Source organism: Delphinapterus leucas, chromosome 2, assembly GCF_059928025.1.
Source record: "Delphinapterus leucas isolate spDelLeu-1000000601 "Yukka" chromosome 2, BTC_Dleu_Yukka2, whole genome shotgun sequence".
In the NCBI taxonomy this organism is placed as follows: Eukaryota; Metazoa; Chordata; class Mammalia; order Artiodactyla; family Monodontidae; genus Delphinapterus; species Delphinapterus leucas.
The window spans coordinates 25,766,883-25,786,299 of NC_143130.1; the positions used below are offsets into that span (position 1 = coordinate 25,766,883).

Genomic DNA, 19,417 nt, shown 5'->3' on the forward strand with positions numbered 1-19,417 from the left:
GCTAGTACAATGCTGAATAAATATGATGACAGCATGCTTTTTTCTAAATTTAAAGGGACTGTCACTATCATTTTATCATTATGTATGTTGTTTGTGGTAGGTGTCAGGCTAAGGAAGTTCTATTCTATCCCTGGTTTGCCAAGAATTTTATCATGATTGGGTGTTGATTTTATTTTTTCCACTCTTACTTCTCCTCCTCTTTTCTTTGATTTACTCTATTGTTCTTTTTTTCACCTCTTGAGTGCTTAATTTTTGTTCTTTTCCCTTCTTAAACTATGTATTTAAAAAGTTATAAATCTCCCTCTTAGTATTCCTTAATCAATCACATTCCAAAAGTTTTAATACATGAACCATTAGATATTTCTTTTGTCACAGAGACCTCTACACAAGTGTTTTCCCAAGTGAGATGCATCTATCCCAGACGATATGCAAGGTAACTTTCCTGGAATACAGGAGGAAAATGTTAGAACTTCATTTTTATGTATTTCTTAATCCTTAAAAAATAAGCTTTACTAAAATTTAATACACAGATGATGAGCTCATCATCAACCACATTTTAAAATGTGAGTTAAAGATAACGGCAATCTTATCAAATCCATTTTAGAAGTCAGCCCCAAACTGAAATTATCCCGACTATTTGAAATATACATTTATGTCCACTATCATTAATCTCACCCTAAGTGAGTACTGAGCTTTGAAATATTAGCTAATAAAGTTGCTACATACCTAAAAATTATAAATAAATATATCAGGGGTAATGCTCCAAATATTTTTGCTGATAGTCTTGCAAAATCAAATTTGGAGACACTTCTCTACTAGTTTTTCTGTTTAAGTTTAGGTTCTTCAACTAGTAAGGGAAAGGGACCAAGATGAAAAAAGTTTGAAAGGAAAATGTGGAACTGCATTAAAATCAGGAGACTCTTACCATGAATGCTTTACTGACCACTTAATGTATGTAAATGCTATTATTCACAGAAATCTCGAACAGGAGTCCCCAACAGAAAAACAAATTAAATACAATAGAACAGAATACAAATGAAATGGCACATCCTCAATACATGCACATATGTAAAGTTTGGCAAACTAGAGGCAGAATCGTTTTTGCTATTTCCCCCAAATACGAAGAGCATAAGAATCATGTTCTATTTGTACATACTTTATTTATATGAGTATTGTGAAGTAATGAGTATTTAATTATAAAATCCCCCAATTTTCTGGTGTCACTTTGCACAAGATTAGATGCCTCTGTAAAGTCTCATTCTAAAAATAATGGAGTCCCTCTATACTAAGATGACTAATAAAAGATTCATTCATTATATATATTATCTACAAGCATTTTTATATTTTTCAACCAAGAAAAAAGCTGTTAGGGTGTGTGCATAAAAATAGCCTCACGTTTCATTAATATAGTCTCTTAATTTTAACACGGGTAGGGATGAGAGAAAGAATTGCATAGAGTTAAAGATGAATAGATCTGATACTTTTCAAAATATATTTTATATTTAATTGAAATAAAAATTTCTTTCAGTTTGTTAGCAGAAAAGAATGAAATTAGGCTGCCAAAGATGGTGATAGAAACTCTGTACTTCAAGGTTTTCAGAGAGGTACAGACAACTGAGCTGTACACCAGACTGAAACACAACCCAGGAATTAACTAATGTCTTGAAATAAAAAACCTAGGTGTCTACTCACCAAAGTGAAGTCCCAGTGGGGGCCAGGTGTTAAAAATGTGAAGGAGCTACCTCTCTGAAGGGAATATCTGTTAACAGAAAATTCAAACAATAAATACACTGAGAGTAACTTCAGTAAAATAAAGCACTAGACAGATAAAAAGCTATCTTTTTCATAGTTTCAAAACTGTTCAAAGTAGCCTTATTAGTCATTCAATTGTAGAAATAAGAGGAAGGGTATGTAAAAAAGAAACCACAAAAAGTAAAAAATCAGGGTATAGGTTCTGGTCATTTTCAGAAACTTTACAAAAATGAAAGGAGCTTTATAAAATTAGTGAACAGATTAAGAGTATTTAAAGAAAATAATTCAAAACAAGCAGAGTTTATTCTAGGAACATACACATGGCTCAATAATATGAAATATATTTATACAATATACTGCACTAATAGGTTAAATAAAAACCAGTAAATGATGCAAAAATTACTTGATAAAATTCAGCATTCATACTTAATATTTTAAAAATAAGAATAAAAGAATACTCTTAACATAATAAAACCTAAATGCATTTATTTTGTATTTCATGTTTAAATCTCTTCCATGTACTGATTTTTTAAAAAAAATTATGATTTAATAAACCAAATAAAAAGCTTTGAATAACTATATAGGAGACAAAGGTCTCAAGTAAGATTAAAATTTGACTAGGATTTTGTTCTTTACTGCTAAGTGACACATTTTTATTCTGTGTCATCTTGTCATTCAATGTAAAGAAACAAAATAATCCTTATAACAAAAATCTGTCTTCACCTTTATAAAATATAAACCTCTATGTTTATAAAACATGTAGAAAATCACAAAGCATAGCTAGCACATGAAATAAATTTTATAAACTATACTTATGAGAAAAGCAAAGGCCATTTATTCAGAGCTTGCTACGGCAAGGGAGATGGCCACCATCACTTGCGTTTAGGCAGACTCAAAGGCAGGCTGAGTAATGAGAAAGCTTTACAGTGGAAAAAAGGGAAGGCTTCAGGTGTACCCTGACTGGCAGGGGGAAGCTGTAGGCAGGCTAACTAGGACTAGGGCATCCTATGTGATTTACTGGGTGCAGATTTGATTTGCTCTAGTTGGTTTTAAGTTGGAAGCAAGGACAAAAATTAGGGAAGCTGGCAGCTACTGATCAACTCCTGGCCATCTGGGGCTGATTATTACAGAAATTACTGCGCTTAGCTTCCTGCACTGTCAGGCCATTGTCCACTTGTATATTCTCTCACCCTTGACCCTCATAAGGGGTCTATAAGTTACAGAAAACCAAAGACGGCCGTTATTTCTACAAATATTTAGAAGCTTAAATCAAACACAAAAACTTTTATAGTTTTCTAAGCTAAATATAAAGCAGAAGTTTATTTGACAAGGAACACAAGTGAAAATGGCTACAAGGAGAAAGAGGATAGCAAAATGGCTTCACAGAACAATTAATACTTAAGTAATACTAAAGCTGAATCAAAGAGAAATAGCAATTAGCAAAGCATACAAGAGCCAGGAAGGCTCTGTGGGGAAAGGGAATAGTACATGTTAAGGGGGAGTGAACTGAATTATATTCAGGAAACTGCAAGTAGTTCCTTATGTTTGAGTATCAAAAGAAATAAAAAAGGGCTAGATCATGATAAAAGGCCTCACATACAATCCTTAAAGAGTATGGACTCGATCTTGAATATGTACGGCAACTGTCAGCAATTGAGTTCTAAGAAACAAGAAGGCTGGATTGGAAGAAGGCCACACTGGTCAGGAAGACAAGTTAAGAGGCAGTTCCAATATTGCTTACAACAGATGGTAAGGGGCAGAGGGACAGCAGCAAGGTTAGAGAGGAAAAGCAGACCAGAGAGGGCTCAATGGCATAACTGGATGGAGAATTCTTTTCCTCCCTAGGCCTGTTCAGTTACTATTAAGGTTCCTGACATAGCGAAGTAGGATGACACTAATAATAATTAGAAACAGTTGCACAAAGATCTTAAGTTTTTTTTTTTTTTTGCGGTACGCGGGCCTCTCACTGTTGTGACCTCTCCCGTTGCGGAGCACAGGCTCCGGACACGCAGGCTCAGCAGCCATGGCTCACGGGCCCAGCCGCTCCGCGGCATGTGGGATCTTCCCAGACCGGGGCACGAACCCGTGTCCCCTGCATCGGCAGGTGGACTCTCAACCCCTGCACCACCAGGGAAGCCCCCAGATCTTAAGATATTTAAAGCAAACATTTCCTAAATAATTATTTGGAGCTCAAAAAAATTTTTGAGGGCCTCTTTAGTGGAGCAGAATAACCTAAGGAACTGATGATTTCTTGCCACTGCAGAAAAGTCAAGCAACAATGAAGAAAATAGCATGATTTTTGATAAAATACTAAGACATCAGCAATAAATTATAATTCACATGACTAAAGAATACATGGGGGGCTTCCCTGGTGGCGCAGTGGTTGAGAATCTGCCTGCCAATGCAGAGGACACGGATTCGAGCCCTGGTCTGGGAAGATACCACATGCCGCGGAGCAACTAAGCCTATGTGCCACAACTACTGAGCCTGCGCTCTAGAGCCCGCGTGCCACAACTACTGAAGCCTGCGTGCCTAGAGCCCGTGCTCCGCAACGAAAAGCCACCGCAATGAGAAGCCCGCGCACTACAATGAAGAGTAGCCCCCGCCCGCTGCAACTAGAGAAGAGCCCGCAAACAGCAACGAAGACCCAACGCAGCCAAAAATAAAAATAAATCAAAAAAAATAAAGAATACATGGATATAGTATTATAGTATACATAGATAATATCAATAATATTATAAGCAAATGCCAAAAGATTACAGGGAAAACAGGACCTTCATACCTTATGAGTCCACAGAGCACACTTTTTAAAAACACTCCTCTAGGTAAGTGCTTTCATATACCACACAGTTAAAAAGAGCCCCAGTAGGGACTGGGTTGAGAAGCAACAATTATGATTTCTCAGATTATCTTTAATGTAATACAAATATTCATTACAAAGTAGTAATCATAGTGGCACTTAAAACAGTCAATAAACACTTCCTTTTGGGTATAAGACAAGTATTAAGGAGAACACAAAACCAAAGCTATTCATTTCTTTATTCCCTAGAATTGTCCATACTGACCTCAGAATGAATCTGATGTTTGAAAGCTGGAAAGAATTAGCTGTTCGGAATTTTAAACAGGTCAACAAACTGGAAAAATATTTCCAATTGGATGGCAAGATTCTTTCCAGCACCAGTTGTAATCAGCTTTACAGTAATGCTATTTTTTCCTATTTCAATAACAAGTACCTATTTATTTTGAAAACTCATGTAAAACAGGAACCCAAAAAACAAATTGTGCCCTGAAAGCATGTGAGTCAGTGCCGGCTTTCAAAAATCTTGGAAAGATATATAATCATTTTTTCACAGGGGTCAGACTCAAAATGTAATACAGCTATTTTAAATCCTTGTGGGAAAAATTTTTGATTTCATAAAACATTAAAAATGGCCTTTCTAGAAGATACCCAGTACAGTCCATTTAAAACGGAGCTCAAAGGCTGAAATAAGAAGTGACAGTTCTTCATCTTTTCAAGAATTTTTGTCCAATCCCCTTTTCTCATATATCCAAATAATTATAACATTTAAAGCATAAAATAAACTAATACCTAAAGGAACTAGCTTGGTATATTAATTGTGTTTCCTACTAACCCCATTGTGATTATTCCTTGGCCTCTAACACGTTTCCTTTTGTATCACTTGGTGTGTTTTCAAACTATTATTTTTACACTAAACTAAATTTAGTCTAAACAAAGCGTAATTAAAATGGCAAAGTTGATGTTCAAAAGAAAATCATCCTGTTATTTCATTCTTAAACCGAATTGTATTTTCAGAGATTATGACTTGTATCACTGTCCTCCTCTATCATGGCAGGTAATTAAGAGCTGAATTGGATTTATAATGGCAGATTTATAAATGGCAACATTTTCATAAAGTGTACCAGACAATATAAGTGACTATTCTAATTAAAAAGGAAAATAAACCACAAAAATATAAAGATACTGGCTTATAATAAGATAGGTATTTAAGGTTTTACAATGAAAATATCCAAAATGAGTTAGCAAAGTAATGTCTTTTAAAAAGCAAGCTAAATAGAAGGGCTAATGATAGGAGTATAGCAGAGTAGGTCATTGAAATTAGCAAAAAAGAAGACTTGAGGCATAGGGGCATTTGAAATATGACAAAGTATAATTGAAAAGTTTTTGGGATGCCTCCAGATCTGTTAAGAAAAATTACTTCCTATGTGAAAACAAGAACACAGTATTACTGATATGCAGCTGTTGGGTGCCACTCAAACACATTTCTCAGCCTGATTACAAACAACTATACGTAACTCACAGATAGCTAAATTAAAAATGTAATCTGTAAATGCCAAAGGTACCATGAATGTATCAATCTTATAGAATGAATGGTGTAAACTATTCTTTATAGATAACATTTGTTGGTATTTGGGGTGTTGAACTACTCAGTGTCTCAAGTGCTTTGCAAATTAGACAAACAATGACAAAATTCACTTATTTGGGTTTAATATCTGAGGAAGCAGACATCTCCTACTGCTTTGACTGCTTAGCATCTTAAGGGATTGTCTTCTCTCCACTTCGGAAAGAGCCTGGTGGAGCTGATAATCACGTAGACTATCTCCTCTACCACACTGGGGTTTTCTCACCTGTATCTGAAAGTCCCAAGTAACAGATACATCTTGGAACATCTCTAGTCCAGAACACAGCTGAGCATCTAGAAACCAGCATGCACACACACATTCCAGACATCACAACATCCTACACTAATACTCAAGACTATCATTCAATGCCTTTGCGTTACAAATTTCTAATATACTTATCAGGTTGCCTTGCCCACAGCATCAGATTCAGGAGACAGGGTACAGGGGATAATGCCAGCAGCAAGTAATAGTGAGGGAAGAGAAAAATATCTAAAAGCTACTTCGTTAAAAATCTAGTAGCCTTTGGAAAACAGTTTGGCAATTCCTTGAAAGGTTAAACATAAGCTTACCATAGGACTCAGCAATTCCAGTTCTAGGAATTTACCCAAGAGAAATGAAAACATATGTCCACACAAAGACCTGTATGTAAATGTTCACAGCAGCATTATCCATAATAGCGAAAACTGGAAACAATTCAAATCTCCAGCAACTGGTAAATGGAGTAACAAAATGTGGAATATTCATTTCATATAATGGAATACTATTTAGCAGTAAAATGGAATGAAATACTGATACATGTCATAATATGGACAAACTGCAAAACATGCAAATGCAAAAGATTATATATTGTATAATTCTATTTATATGAGATGTCCAGAAATAGACATTTATAGACATGGAAAGCAGATTAGTGGCTGCCTAGGTCTGGGGGTAGGAGAAAGGACAAACTGCAAACAAACTTGAGGGAGTATTTGGGATGATGAATGTTCTAACAGCGAACTGTGTCTATAAATTTACTAATAATCACTGAATTGCACACTTACAATGGGTGAATGTTATGACATGCAAATTATATCTCAATAAAACTGTTAAAAAGTACAGTCATTTCAATGTGGGAGGAAACAGCCTTAGGAGCTAGGTGGGGGCATCCTTTTATTTTCAGCAACTATTAATATAAATAGTAATAATAATGACAATTCGGGATTATCAAGGATTGGCTCAATTTGTGTTTATATGCCCTAATTTAGTTTTTTAAATGTTTTGAAAAATAGTCCATCCAAGAAGTTAAATTCCCTTAAAGGCAACAGGAATCCTCAGCTCTAAGTTAACAGAACAGCTAGCTTGGCTTAAGAATATACCTTTAACCCTGGATGTCCATTCTACAAATTCATCAGTTTCACTAGGAAAACAAAAGTCAAAGATCTAGCATTGTGCTGTTACCAACTATACTGTACCACCTCCACAAAAACTGACAACAGGGGTAATTGCTAAACATTCCTTGACAGAGGGTAAGTAAGTTATAGCTCTAGTGCTTCCTGCAGAAAACAAAAATAATGACACTTAAGATTTCTGGAGTATTTGCTGTGTCTAGGTACTATTCTAATGTTTTACTTGAATTACCTACCATAATTTTCACAACCTTATGAGACAGATACTATATGAAGTGAGATTTAAAGAGATTAATCACAGCCTTATGAGATAGATACTAATAATGAGCTAGACACTATGAAGTGAGACTTAAAAGAGATTAAGTCCTCAAGAGCAAGAGTTTGAACCCAAGGAGCCTGACTGTAAAGCCTAAACTCTTTAAACACTAATGTTTTATTTGGCTGTGGGTCACAGTCTCAAAGAGTGTACATTCCCAGAGAAAATAATTAGCTGAGTCAAAGCTGGGGCTAGAACAAACAGTGTTAGGAAAACTGGGCCATAAAAGCAAGCCGCCTCCTGAGCTATGGGCTGCGTGGTGGGGCCCAGGGCTGCCTGAGGACAAGACCCTGGCCTATTACTACCCAGAACAAAAAGAGAGGGACGGTGGCGCAGGGGTTAAGACTCCACGCTCCCAATGCAGGGGGCCTGGGTTAGATCCCTGGTCAGGGAACTAGATCCCACATGAATGCCACAACCAAGGAGCCCACCTGCCGCAACAAAGACCCTGTGCTAATTAATTAATTAAATGAAATAAAATAATAAATAAATAAAATTTTTAAAAAACAAAAAAAATCAAAAAGAGAGGGACGGAAGAGGAAAAAGGAGCGAGAGGCCTGCCACATAAGAGGCAGCTGCACAGAAGGCTTACACCCCAGTGGATTCCAGATGTCTCCACTCTTTTCTCCCTAATTATCTTGCCCCTGCCATATCTTATAGTAGTCATCACACACATTATGTTCAAAAAAATTTACTTACACGCAAATGTGTGTACACATGTACGTGTATACACACACACACACACGGTGCCTAGTTTCACTATGAATTCCTGACCACAAATTTCAAGTGATCCTCAGTTCTGCTCAGCAACGCTATTAGATTTCCCTTGTCATTTCCTCGCCTACCCTCTGAAATAACTATTTCAAACCTTTCTCTTTACTCTTCCAATACTCCTTCCCCACTCCCACCTCACTAACAGCTTTGACTCTGCACCTTATTATATCCCACATATTTACACTGTCCAGTCTAACAACCATAGACCTTTTCTTCTCTCTTGTTACAGTGGATAAGCTCTATTATTTAAGGCCAAGCCTTCCACTTGTACACTGGGTCATATCCTTGGTTCTCTACTCTTAAAAGCAGTCAGAGACAAAGAATAAGAATTAGATATTAAATATAAATGAATCAAGTGTAACGATACAAATTCCAGGAGAATATCCCTTCTGAATAAGGGAAAATGGCCAGTGTAATAAGGTTGTCTTGAGGAAAAGCAATTGTGTGATCAATCAGGTTGTGAACCAAATTAGCTTTGCAGAGAACAATATTTTTACTTGAGAGAATGACTAACAGATAAACTGTCATTTGGACTTGAGTATTTTGCGGACATTTATCTATAATGAAGTATTGCTGCTGCCAATGATAAAAATTTGAGCTTTCAAATGAAAATTAGAATTTTTTGAAAACTGTACCCATCACTATGAGCATGGCATCCTCCCAATACTTAAAAGCTTTCACATGAGATTGGTGGTACTATTAATAACTGTGGTTTTCTGATAGCATGTAACAGTATGTATCAACCTTTAGAAGCTATGCTTAACTCCCTGTGCCAATATTTTCCAAATGACAAATGCATAATGTCACAAAATCAAGGATGGGTAAAATAGATCTATTCAAAGTTTTAACAGACCAATGGATTTTAATGTAACAGAGAATGAAAAGTTCATTGCTATGGTTTCAGATTCTAAATTCCAGCCACCTGTTAAGAAACTACCACTTGTCAAGCTCTGGTATATTATCAAAGAATATCCTCAATTATCTGAAAAGCCTATTAAAGTACCCATGCCTTACTGAACTGAAAATCTATGTCAGGGCAGATTTTCTTTATCTACTAATATACTTCATTCTTTATATACTTCAACTTTATACATTGCAACACATTATATACAAGGCGATATAAGAATCCAGCCCTCCTCTGTTAAGCTAGATTATCAGTGATGTCAAACTTATAGAACTGCTGCCCTAGAGAAAACCTGCACAGATACACAGAGGAAATGTACCAAAAACAACAACAAAAAAGAAACTAAAAACCAAATATACTGTATACAATATACCAAATAAACTCCATCTGAATTATGAAAAGAGATTTTAAAAACTATTATAGCTAATGATATTTCATTGTATAAAAGTATAATGTATTTAATTTTCTCGTTTTTTCTAAACTTATTATAAAAATGTGCTGTGATATACTTCCTTATACATACATCTACATATGCTATGCAACTGCTTTCTTAAGATAAATCCCTCTAATTGCTTGGTTTAAATATACACCTTATTAAAATGTTGTTTTATCTACCAGATTTCACACCAATATACATGCAGTGAGAGTACCAGAAGGAAAGGAGAGAAAGGAGCAGAAAAAAATATTTGAAGAAATAATGGAGCAGCAGAGCGGTGACAGGAGGAGGCAGAGGAGGTAGACCTCTAGGGAGGGTCTGCCCGGCACCGTCCCCCTCGCCACAATGCCCGAGCTGCCGCCATGGCTGCCGCTGGAGGAGGAGCAGAACATGGCTCTACATTCAATATTTTGCAATAAACAATAATGGAAAAGAATCTGAAAAAGAATATATATGTATAACTGAATCACTTTGCTGTACACCAGAAACTAACACAACTTGTAAATCAACTATACTTCAATTAAAAAAAAAAAGACAACCCACAGAATAGGAGAACATATCTACCTGCAAACAATGTATCTGGTAAGGGACGTGTATCCAGAATAAAGAGTTCTTATATCTTAATAATAAAAAATATAAATAACCCAATTTTAAAAATGGGCAAAGGATGGCTCACTAAAATTGGCCACATGATTCTATTCATGTGAAATGTCCAGAAGAGGGAAATTCATAGAGACAGAAAGTAGATTAGAGGTTGGGGTAAAGCAAGAAAGGAGTGTTGGGGAGGGGGATGAATAACTAAAGGGTATGGGTTTTCATTCTGAGGTGAAGAAAATGTTCTAAGATTGCCTGGTGATGGTTGCACAAGTCTGTGAATCTATAGGACAACAATGAATTATACACCTCAAATGGGTGAAACTATAGTATGTGAACAATGTTTTTTAAAAAGGTGATATTTTCCTTTACCTGTATGTTTTTTTTTTTTGCGGTACGCGGGCCTCTCACTGTTGTGGCCTCTCCCCTTGCGGAGCACAGGCTCCAGACGCTCAGCGGCCATGGCTCACGGGCCCGGCCGCTCCACAGCATGTGGGATCTTCCCGGACTGGGGCACGAACCTGTGTCCCCTGCATGGGCAGGCAGACTCTCAACCACTGCGTCACCAGGGAAGCCCATCCTGTATGTTTTTTGTCTTTCAAATCAGTGTATAGTGAGTTTGTCTAGAAAAAGTTATATTTACATTGTCATATACATCAATCTTTTTCATTATGATTTCTGGATCTGATGTTATGCTTAAACAGTTGTCTTGCCCCACTATTAATTGACACTATCTTGTCAAACTTCACATGTTCTTGTAGATGATCTTACATCCTCTCCTTCCAAGGTTCTTCTAACTTCATTACTCTCCTCATGCTGCCTTTGCCTCCACCCTTTTCTCAGCTGACACCATTTCCAACCTCACACAAAAAATAGAACCCTGGTGGGAAAGCCCTCAAATTCCTGCTTACAACATACCCCATCCCCCAAACTTACCTAGCTCTTAGCCAGGCTAGATTCTCTACCCTTAATTTGGATTCCATCCTTTTCTGCCTTGCTGGTCACTTATTTCATCATCTTTTCTCTCTTGTCTCTTCAACCTCTCCCTGTACTTGCTTATTCCCCACCGCCCCCACCCCATATCAAGTTTACCCCTTCTTAAGATTCTACCCCACAAGCTTGTGTTGCCTCCATTATTCTTTCTTGCTCTCCAGTTGCAGCGAGAGTTCTTCAAAGTGGAACCCACACTTAGCGTGTCAAGTCCTCCTATCTCACTGCCAGCCATCAGATTCAAACACTCATCTAGGCTACTGCAGATAGAGTTCCCACCAATTCATCATCTTCACTTGGGGACTTTTAACTTGGTATCCATAGTTAGGCTGCAAGGGTCCACAAATCTGAAATTTTATGTATACGAGCACTTTTTAGGGAATAGTTTTCCTAAGATTTACTGTCATGGCATACAAGGTCCCTTCATGATGCGACTCTTACTTCTTCAGTATAATCCCTCATCACTACCTCCTCTGGGTCTGAGTCCTCTCTCCTACACAACTAGCGTCAAGCCACAGTGAACTAGTTATGATACCTAGAACTCATCATGCTCATTTGCTTAAGGGCTTTTTAACATTTAACATCCTTCCCCCATATGATGTCACCCATTTACACCTATGGTCTAAACTGGTCCTCCAAGACTCAGGGATTACTACAAGGAATCATTTCCTGTCCTCTCCAGTCAGGGTAAGTTCTCCTTTTATTTGCATCTATGGCATCATATATACACAGCTATAGTAACTGTTGTCATACACTATTATAATTATTAACTTTCTTCCCTATATCATTATAAGTTCTTCCAGAATAAGGACAGTTTTTTCCATCTCCATACTCCTAGTGTCTAACGCTCACATATTTCCGGAACAAATCACACCGCATTCTCTTCTCAACCCACTACAAACATTCTAAATTCAATATTTTAACTGTTTCATGGAAACTATCCGAGGTCAATATGCTCTTCTCATTAGCAGATTTAATGGTGTTTTCATTCCTTATCTAACTAAACTTTCCAGTCCTTCTTTATAAGTCACATTTGACATAGTTTCCCATGTCCTTTCTCAAAATCCTTTCTTACATTTGGTGTCCTGGATCCTGAGCTCACTTGGCTCTTTCTTACCTCACCAGCTGTTCCTCTGAGCATCCTCATTACCCCGACCTTTAAATGTGGGGAGTGCCTCAGGGTTAAGTCCCCAATCTCTTCATTTTTAAAAAATAAATTTATTTATTTATTTTTGGCTGTGTTGGGTCTTTGTTGCTGCGCACAGGCTTTCTCTAGTTGCGGTGAGCGGGGGCTGCTCTTCGTTGTGGTGCACGGGCTTCTCATTGCGGTGGCTTCTCTTGTTGCAGAGCATGGGCTCTAGGCGCACGGGCTTCAGTAGTTGTGGCACGCTGGCTCTAGAGCGCAGGCTTAGTAATTGTGGTGCACGGACTTAGTTGCTCCGCGGCATGCGGGATCTTCCCGGACCAGGGCTCGAACCCGTGTCCCCTGCACTGGCAGGTGGATTCTTAACCACTGTGCCACCAGGGAAGCCCCCCAATCTCTTCTTTATTCAGACTCACTATCTAGATGACTTCGCAATGCTGTGATTTCAAGTCTGCTTGCTGACAACTCCCCGATTTATACCTGGTTACACAGATGCATTCACTTTATGAAATTTCACTGAGCCAAAAACACTTATGATTCATGCCCTCTTTCATTCAACTGTTACACTTCAATAAAGCATTTTTTTTAAAAAGAGAAAAAAGCAGAAAAAGAGAAAAGAAAAAGGAAAAAAGAAACTGGTGTGATGAACTCCTTAATAAGAGTCTTATAACATATCCCAAGGCAAACTCCCCAGGTCTTTCCTTTGTAGGAACATGGAAACCCATTCTTCTGGTGCTCAGACCAAAAACCTTGGAATCATTCTTCATTCCTCTATTTCTCTTAACTCCACATTTAATCCATCTGCAAATCCCGTCAGCTCTACTTTCAAAACACATCCCAAATATGAATATTTTCCACCACATCTACCACTCGGATGTTTCAACTGCAATGGCCTCTTAGTTGGTCTCTCGGATTCTATCCTTGCCACGTAACAAAGTGATCCTTTTAAAAGACAGATCACATAATTTCCTACTGCTTCCCAACCACGGATTCAAATTTAAAGTCCTTTTGGCAGTCAACCATATACTACCGATCTGGCCCCAGCCATCTCTCTGACCTCATCATCTACCTTTCTGCCCTTTGTTTCACTCCACTCTAATGGCCCTGGCTTCTCTGCAGTCCTTGAACATACCATATAGATTCTACTTGCACTTACTGCCTTTCTCCCCAAATATTCACATGGCTTTGCTCCTTAATTTCTTCAGATCTCTGCTTAAACATCATCGCTATCATCAGAGAGGCTTTTCCTTGTGATGTTTTAAAAACAGCAACATGACCCTCTCCTTATCTCTATCCCCCTTAGTATGCCTCTTCACAGCAATGACCACCTGATATTTTATTATTTATTTCATTATTGTCTTTCCTCCCCAAGCAGACTTTAAGCTTCAGGAGAGCAGGGAGTTCATCTGTTCACCAGAATTCCCAGTATCTACAACAATGTCTGGCACTAGGCAGGTGCAATGAATTTAACACTGCCCCACTTGATGTTTTTGAAATTCTATGTTCATTTTCCCTTAACTAGGTTTTCCTGATTCTTTCCCGATTCTCCTATTTCTCAGTCTCAGAGATGATATCTCTCTCTCTGCTCTTTCACTTCTTCTTAAACTAGGCTGTGATCAGTATAAAAGTTTCAGGCAAGGGTTATCGTAAACTTCAAAATAAAAATCAGTATCTAATGAAAGATACTTTTCTCTCTGCATGATAACTTACAATGAGTTTATAAATGCCTTATCCATGAAAGTAAGGTGTTTTCCTTTCTCTCAAAAAGGGATTGGCGGACCTCCTTGGTGGTGCAGTGGCTAGGAATCTGCCTGGACACAGGTTCGATCCCTGGTCCGGGAAGATCCCACATGCCGCGGAGCAACTAAGCCTGTGTGCCACAACTACTGAGCCTGTGCTCTAGAGCCTCTGAGCCACAACTACTGAGCCCATGCACCGCAACTAGTGAAGGCTACGCGCTCTAGGGCCCATGCTCCGCAAGAAGAGAAGCCACCGCAGTGAGAGGTCCGTGCACCTCAATGAAGAGTAACCCCTGCTCGCTGCAACTAGAGAAAGCCTGCATGCAGCAACCAAGACCCAATGCAGCCAAAAATAAATTAATTAAATAAAATTTTTAAAAAAAGGGATTGGCACATGCAGGCATGACTGGAATGTAAATTATGTAAGGAACTGTAGTTTATCTCAAGTAATAATGTGAAGTGGACCACAGTGCTTCTGAAAAGATGGAGCAGAGGTGGAATTATAGATAAAAATCAACAAATAACAGTTAACATTTGTTGAGAGCTCTCTGTGTACAGGGTTACACACATGACCTCACTGAATTTCACAACTTACAGGAAGTGGGTACTATTATAATCCCAGTTGACAGATAAGGACACAACTTCAGGGATGTAAGGTCCAACCACCAGTCACTGGAAACCCACCCCCTGCAAAACCGTGAGGGGAAAGCCACGCCTTTAGCACTTTTTCACCCTCTCCTCTTGCAGACACAGCCTCTGAAACCCTCGGCTAGTGTCCTTCCTTTGTAGACACATGGGACAGAATGTGAAATGTGTCAACAGTTAAAAATTCGTCGACCATCCTCTTTGCTCTCTTTACCCAGGAGGCTGGGGCCGTGAGCTGCGCTGAGCACCGACTTGGCCAAGGCTCCAAAGGAGGGACTCTGACCTCGGCAAAACTTTTCATATTAATGCTCGTTTTTAGGCTAAAAGTTTGCTGTCTGGTAGAAGTCCTCTGGCTCCAGGGACGAATCCCGTCCCCCGACCCAGCAGTCTCCCGTGGGCATTTAGGAACCTTCCCAATTCCGGCCCGAAACCTGATGGATGTTTAGAGGATCTCCAAGGCCCCCTGAGGGAGGTGGGGGAGGAGACTGGAGGGAAGGGAAAGGGGAGAGGTAGGAAGGAGTGGGAAAAGGAAATAAAGGACGAGGGAGAAGATGATAGGAGGGTGAGAGGAGGGGGAAGAGGAGGAGGAAGGAAAAGAAGGGGGAGGAGAAAAAAAGGGGGGGAGAAGGGGGAGGAGAGTAGGCAGCCCGGCCCTCCCCTGCCCCTCCCCTCCTCCCACCCCCTCCCCAACCTCGGACCCAACGCTAGGGGTCCCCAGGCGCCGCCGCCCCCAGCGCTCACCTGCCATCTGGCCCCGGCCCGGGGGTGTCGGCCGAAAGCTCTGCGGCGCCGCCCGCGCTGAGTCCCGAGGCCCGGCGGCTTCGCCTCCGCGGCCGGCTCTGCTCCTGGGCCGCCAGCTCGGGCTCCATGGCGTGAAGGGGGCGGCGCGGTGGCCGGGTGCCCGGGAGGCCCGCTGGGAGCCGCACGGCGCCCGGCCGCTTCGGCCCGGAGAAGGGTTCCTGTCAGGAGGGCGCCGCCACCGCCGCCGCCGCCGCCATCGCCATCTTCCGGGGTTTGAAAATGGCGGCCGCGCGGGGACCAGCCAATCAGGGGACGGCGTGCGGTTGCAAGGAAACGTGGAGTCCCGCCCCTCTCCTCCTACCTCCAGACGCTTAACTTCATAGAAGCTAGAAGGGGAGGGTAGCCGAGGGGGTCACCCTGCTGAAAACGTGTAACCTGGGATTTAGTTCTGACTCCATTCCTAAATCCCCAAGATCCGATTAGTAGTTCACAGTTCATTAGGACTTTCACCACAAGCCAAGGCAAATTGGAAGCATTTTAGATCTTTCTTAGCATGTGGGGAGAGGTTGAAAGTAAAATGAGGTTTGCACACGCTGAATTATTCATGTGAGATAAATCCCCGGTCACCAAAGGTATTGGAAAAATGTGTTCTCAGGGCTCTCTCTAGGAAACCAGTAAATCTGATTATGAGACCTCTTGTCTCCAGAGCAGAAGAGTCCAAGTGCCTTCATCCTCTAATTATAAGAAGGCACTACAGCACGTAAAGGACCTTCTCAAATAAAAAAGAAAATTGTTAAATAGCACATTCTTTGGTTTAAAATACTGCTTTCTTTATGTCAAAGGCTTTAAAAATCACCTCCCCTTTCACACTCTGATTCCCTTTCTGGGAATCTATCCTAAGAAATAAAATTGTATATACATTGAAGGGTAGCAATATATGCCACCTTAAACATGCCGCTTTGGAAGGAGGATTATTTTTAGCTGCAGGCACTTGAAGAACACCAGGTGCAAGAAGGGCCTTCTGACCTCCCCCTTTCTTCATGAAAGCAGGAGATAAATCTCCCCTGTGATAGCGGCCCTCCCCATATCAGGAGGATGGGGGGAGTCAGGGACAGAGAATTCTCTACAAACAGAAATTGTTTAAATAACTCTTATCTTCCTTTGGTCTCCCCGTGTATTTTACTTACTCTTCCACAATTCCCTCTCATTGTCCAACCTCGTACATAAGCACTAAGGTTTTGCTCCTTCTTTGGGTTTTTATTTTCCTATGGAGGCTCCCCTGTACATGTAAAAATCTGTTTGCTTTTCTCCTGTTAATTCAAATTCAAATTCTGTCTTTTTTTTTCTTTTTTTTTTTTTTTTGCAGTACGAGGGCCTCTCACTGTTGTGGCCTCTCCCGTTGCGGAGCACAGGCTCCGGACGCGCAGGCTCAGCGGCCATGTCTCACGGACCCAGCCGCTCGGCGGCATGTGGGATCTTCCCGGACCGGGGCACGAACCCGTGTCCCCTGAATCGGCAGGCGGACTCTCAACCACTGCGCCACCAGGGAAGCCCCTCATACATTCTTAATACAAGAGGAGGATTCTTTCTTAAAGACATTTGTTATTTTCAACCTAGGTATACGTCGCAAGCAGATTTGGCTAAGCTTTAGAGAATTCATCGGTAGTTGTGCACAGACTTTATCACAGGGTGTTCAGGTAGGCCCATCACAGCTCCTCTGACACCAGAGAAGTGAAAAACTGAAAAGAGGCTGTGCTGCTTTAAGTGTCTCAGCCCTCAGGTACAGTCACTTCCTGCCCTTTGATAAAGCTTACCTGGGCGGCTCCTCCTGTCAGTACCACTGGGCAGTGGGGCACCTGCAGATCAGCATGGTAAGTGGCTTCTATGTTGCTGACAGTGTTGCTGTCAACAGTTGTAGCAAATTTTTTTCATCATGTGTGTCTCTCTTTTCCCCCACCAAACAATTCTTCATAGATTCCTGACACAAGAGAAGAAATTTTTAAAGAGGCATTTGTTTCTTTAAATATCTGTGTTTGGATCAGATTTGAATCTGCTCTGAATCTCATCTATTCATCTATAATTCTGCTGCTTTTAGGACAAGCTTTGTTGATTTGTAGTGGTTCACTGCCTTTAACGGAAGCACTGAGGCAAGATCCTCTCCTTCCTTTAGTTTTTACATTTGCTTTAGACTGAGTGTGCTGGTTTTTCTGTAGAAACCAGTGGCTTTGTTTTTAGTAATGCATTCAGAGTTTCTGGGAACTTCAGAGCCAGGTCACCGTTGCTGAGCTCATAAGTGTGAGGCTGGGTGAAGGGCAGGGACCTCTATGTTGTCCTCTCTTGAGTCTAGTTCTTTGAGGACAATAATTAATACAGTTACTTACAATAATTCTGTTTGGGGACCACCTCTTATGATCCACTTTCCTTTCACTCTCTTGGTTTTTTATTTCTTTTTTTAATTGATGTAGAGTCGCTATACAATATTATATGTTACAGGTGTGCTATATAGTGATTCACAATTTTCAAAGGTCATACTCCATTTGTAATTACTATAAAATATTGGCTCTATTCCCCATGTTGTACAATGTATCCTTGTCACTTATTCTATACCTAATAGTTTGTACCATTTAGTCCCCTACCCCTAAATTGCCCTCCCCCCTTCACTCTCCCCTCCGCTAACCACTAGTTTTTCTCTATATCTGTGAGTCTGCTTCTTTTTGTTATATTCACTAGTTTCTTGTATTTTTTAGATTCCACATATAAGTGATATCATACATGTTTGTCTCTGTCTGACTTATTTCAATTTTTCAAGTCCATCCATGTTGCTGCAAATGGCAAAAATTTGTTCTGTTTTAATGGCTGAGTAATATTCCATTGTGTGTGTGTGTATATATGTGTGTGTGTGTGTGTGTGTGTATATATATATATATATATATATATATATATATATATACCACTTCTTTATCCATTCATCTGTTGATGGACACTCAGGTGGCTTCCATGTCTTGACAATTGTAAATAATGCTGTTATGAACACTGGGGTTCATGTATCTTTTCGAATTAGTGTTTTTGTTTTTCTCAAATATATACCCAGGAGTGGAATTGCTGTTTCATATGACAGTTCTCTTTTTAGTTTTTTGAGAAACCTTCAAACTGTTTTCCACAGTTGCTGCACCAATTTATGTTTCCACCAACAGTGTTATTATCTCTTATGTTCCAGTCACAGTAATTTTTAGTCTTAGAATTTTTAATTCTTAAATGGAAGCAAGAATTCGAATTGCTTTTCATCTTTGATCTTCTCACCCCATTGGACTCTGTCTCCAACATTTTAAGGATGTTTATTTTATATTGTTTTGCTCTTAAAAATTATGCCTTCCTACATCAGGGATCCTTGCAGTAATGGAAATGCTCTGTCTTGAGTGTATCAGTTTTGATATTCTGGGTGTGATCTTGCAAGATATTTCCACTGGAGGAAAACAGGTAAGGGATCCATGAGCTCTTTCTGCATTATTTCTTATAACCACACATGAATCTACAATTCATATTTATCTCAAAATAAAAAGGTAATTTAAAAA

At 39.7% G+C, this 19,417-nt stretch overlaps 1 protein-coding gene across 5 annotated transcripts in view; it reads right to left on the reverse strand.

Annotated features, from left to right (window-relative positions):
• NET1 (neuroepithelial cell transforming 1) overlaps positions 1–16,074 on the reverse strand; it is a 73,676-nt gene extending 57,602 nt beyond the window's left edge. For all 5 annotated transcript variants that reach the window (XM_089906570.1, XM_089906568.1, XM_089906569.1 and 2 more), the window contains exons 1-2: positions 15,846–16,074; positions 1,693–1,759 (exon numbers count right to left, since the gene is read on the reverse strand). In XM_089906570.1, the coding sequence (XP_089762696.1) occupies positions 1,693–1,759; positions 15,846–15,973 (195 nt within the window). In that variant the 5' untranslated portion in view covers positions 15,974–16,074. The remainder of the gene's footprint in view (positions 1–1,692; positions 1,760–15,845) is intronic.
• Positions 16,075–19,417: the final 3,343 nt, after the last annotated feature.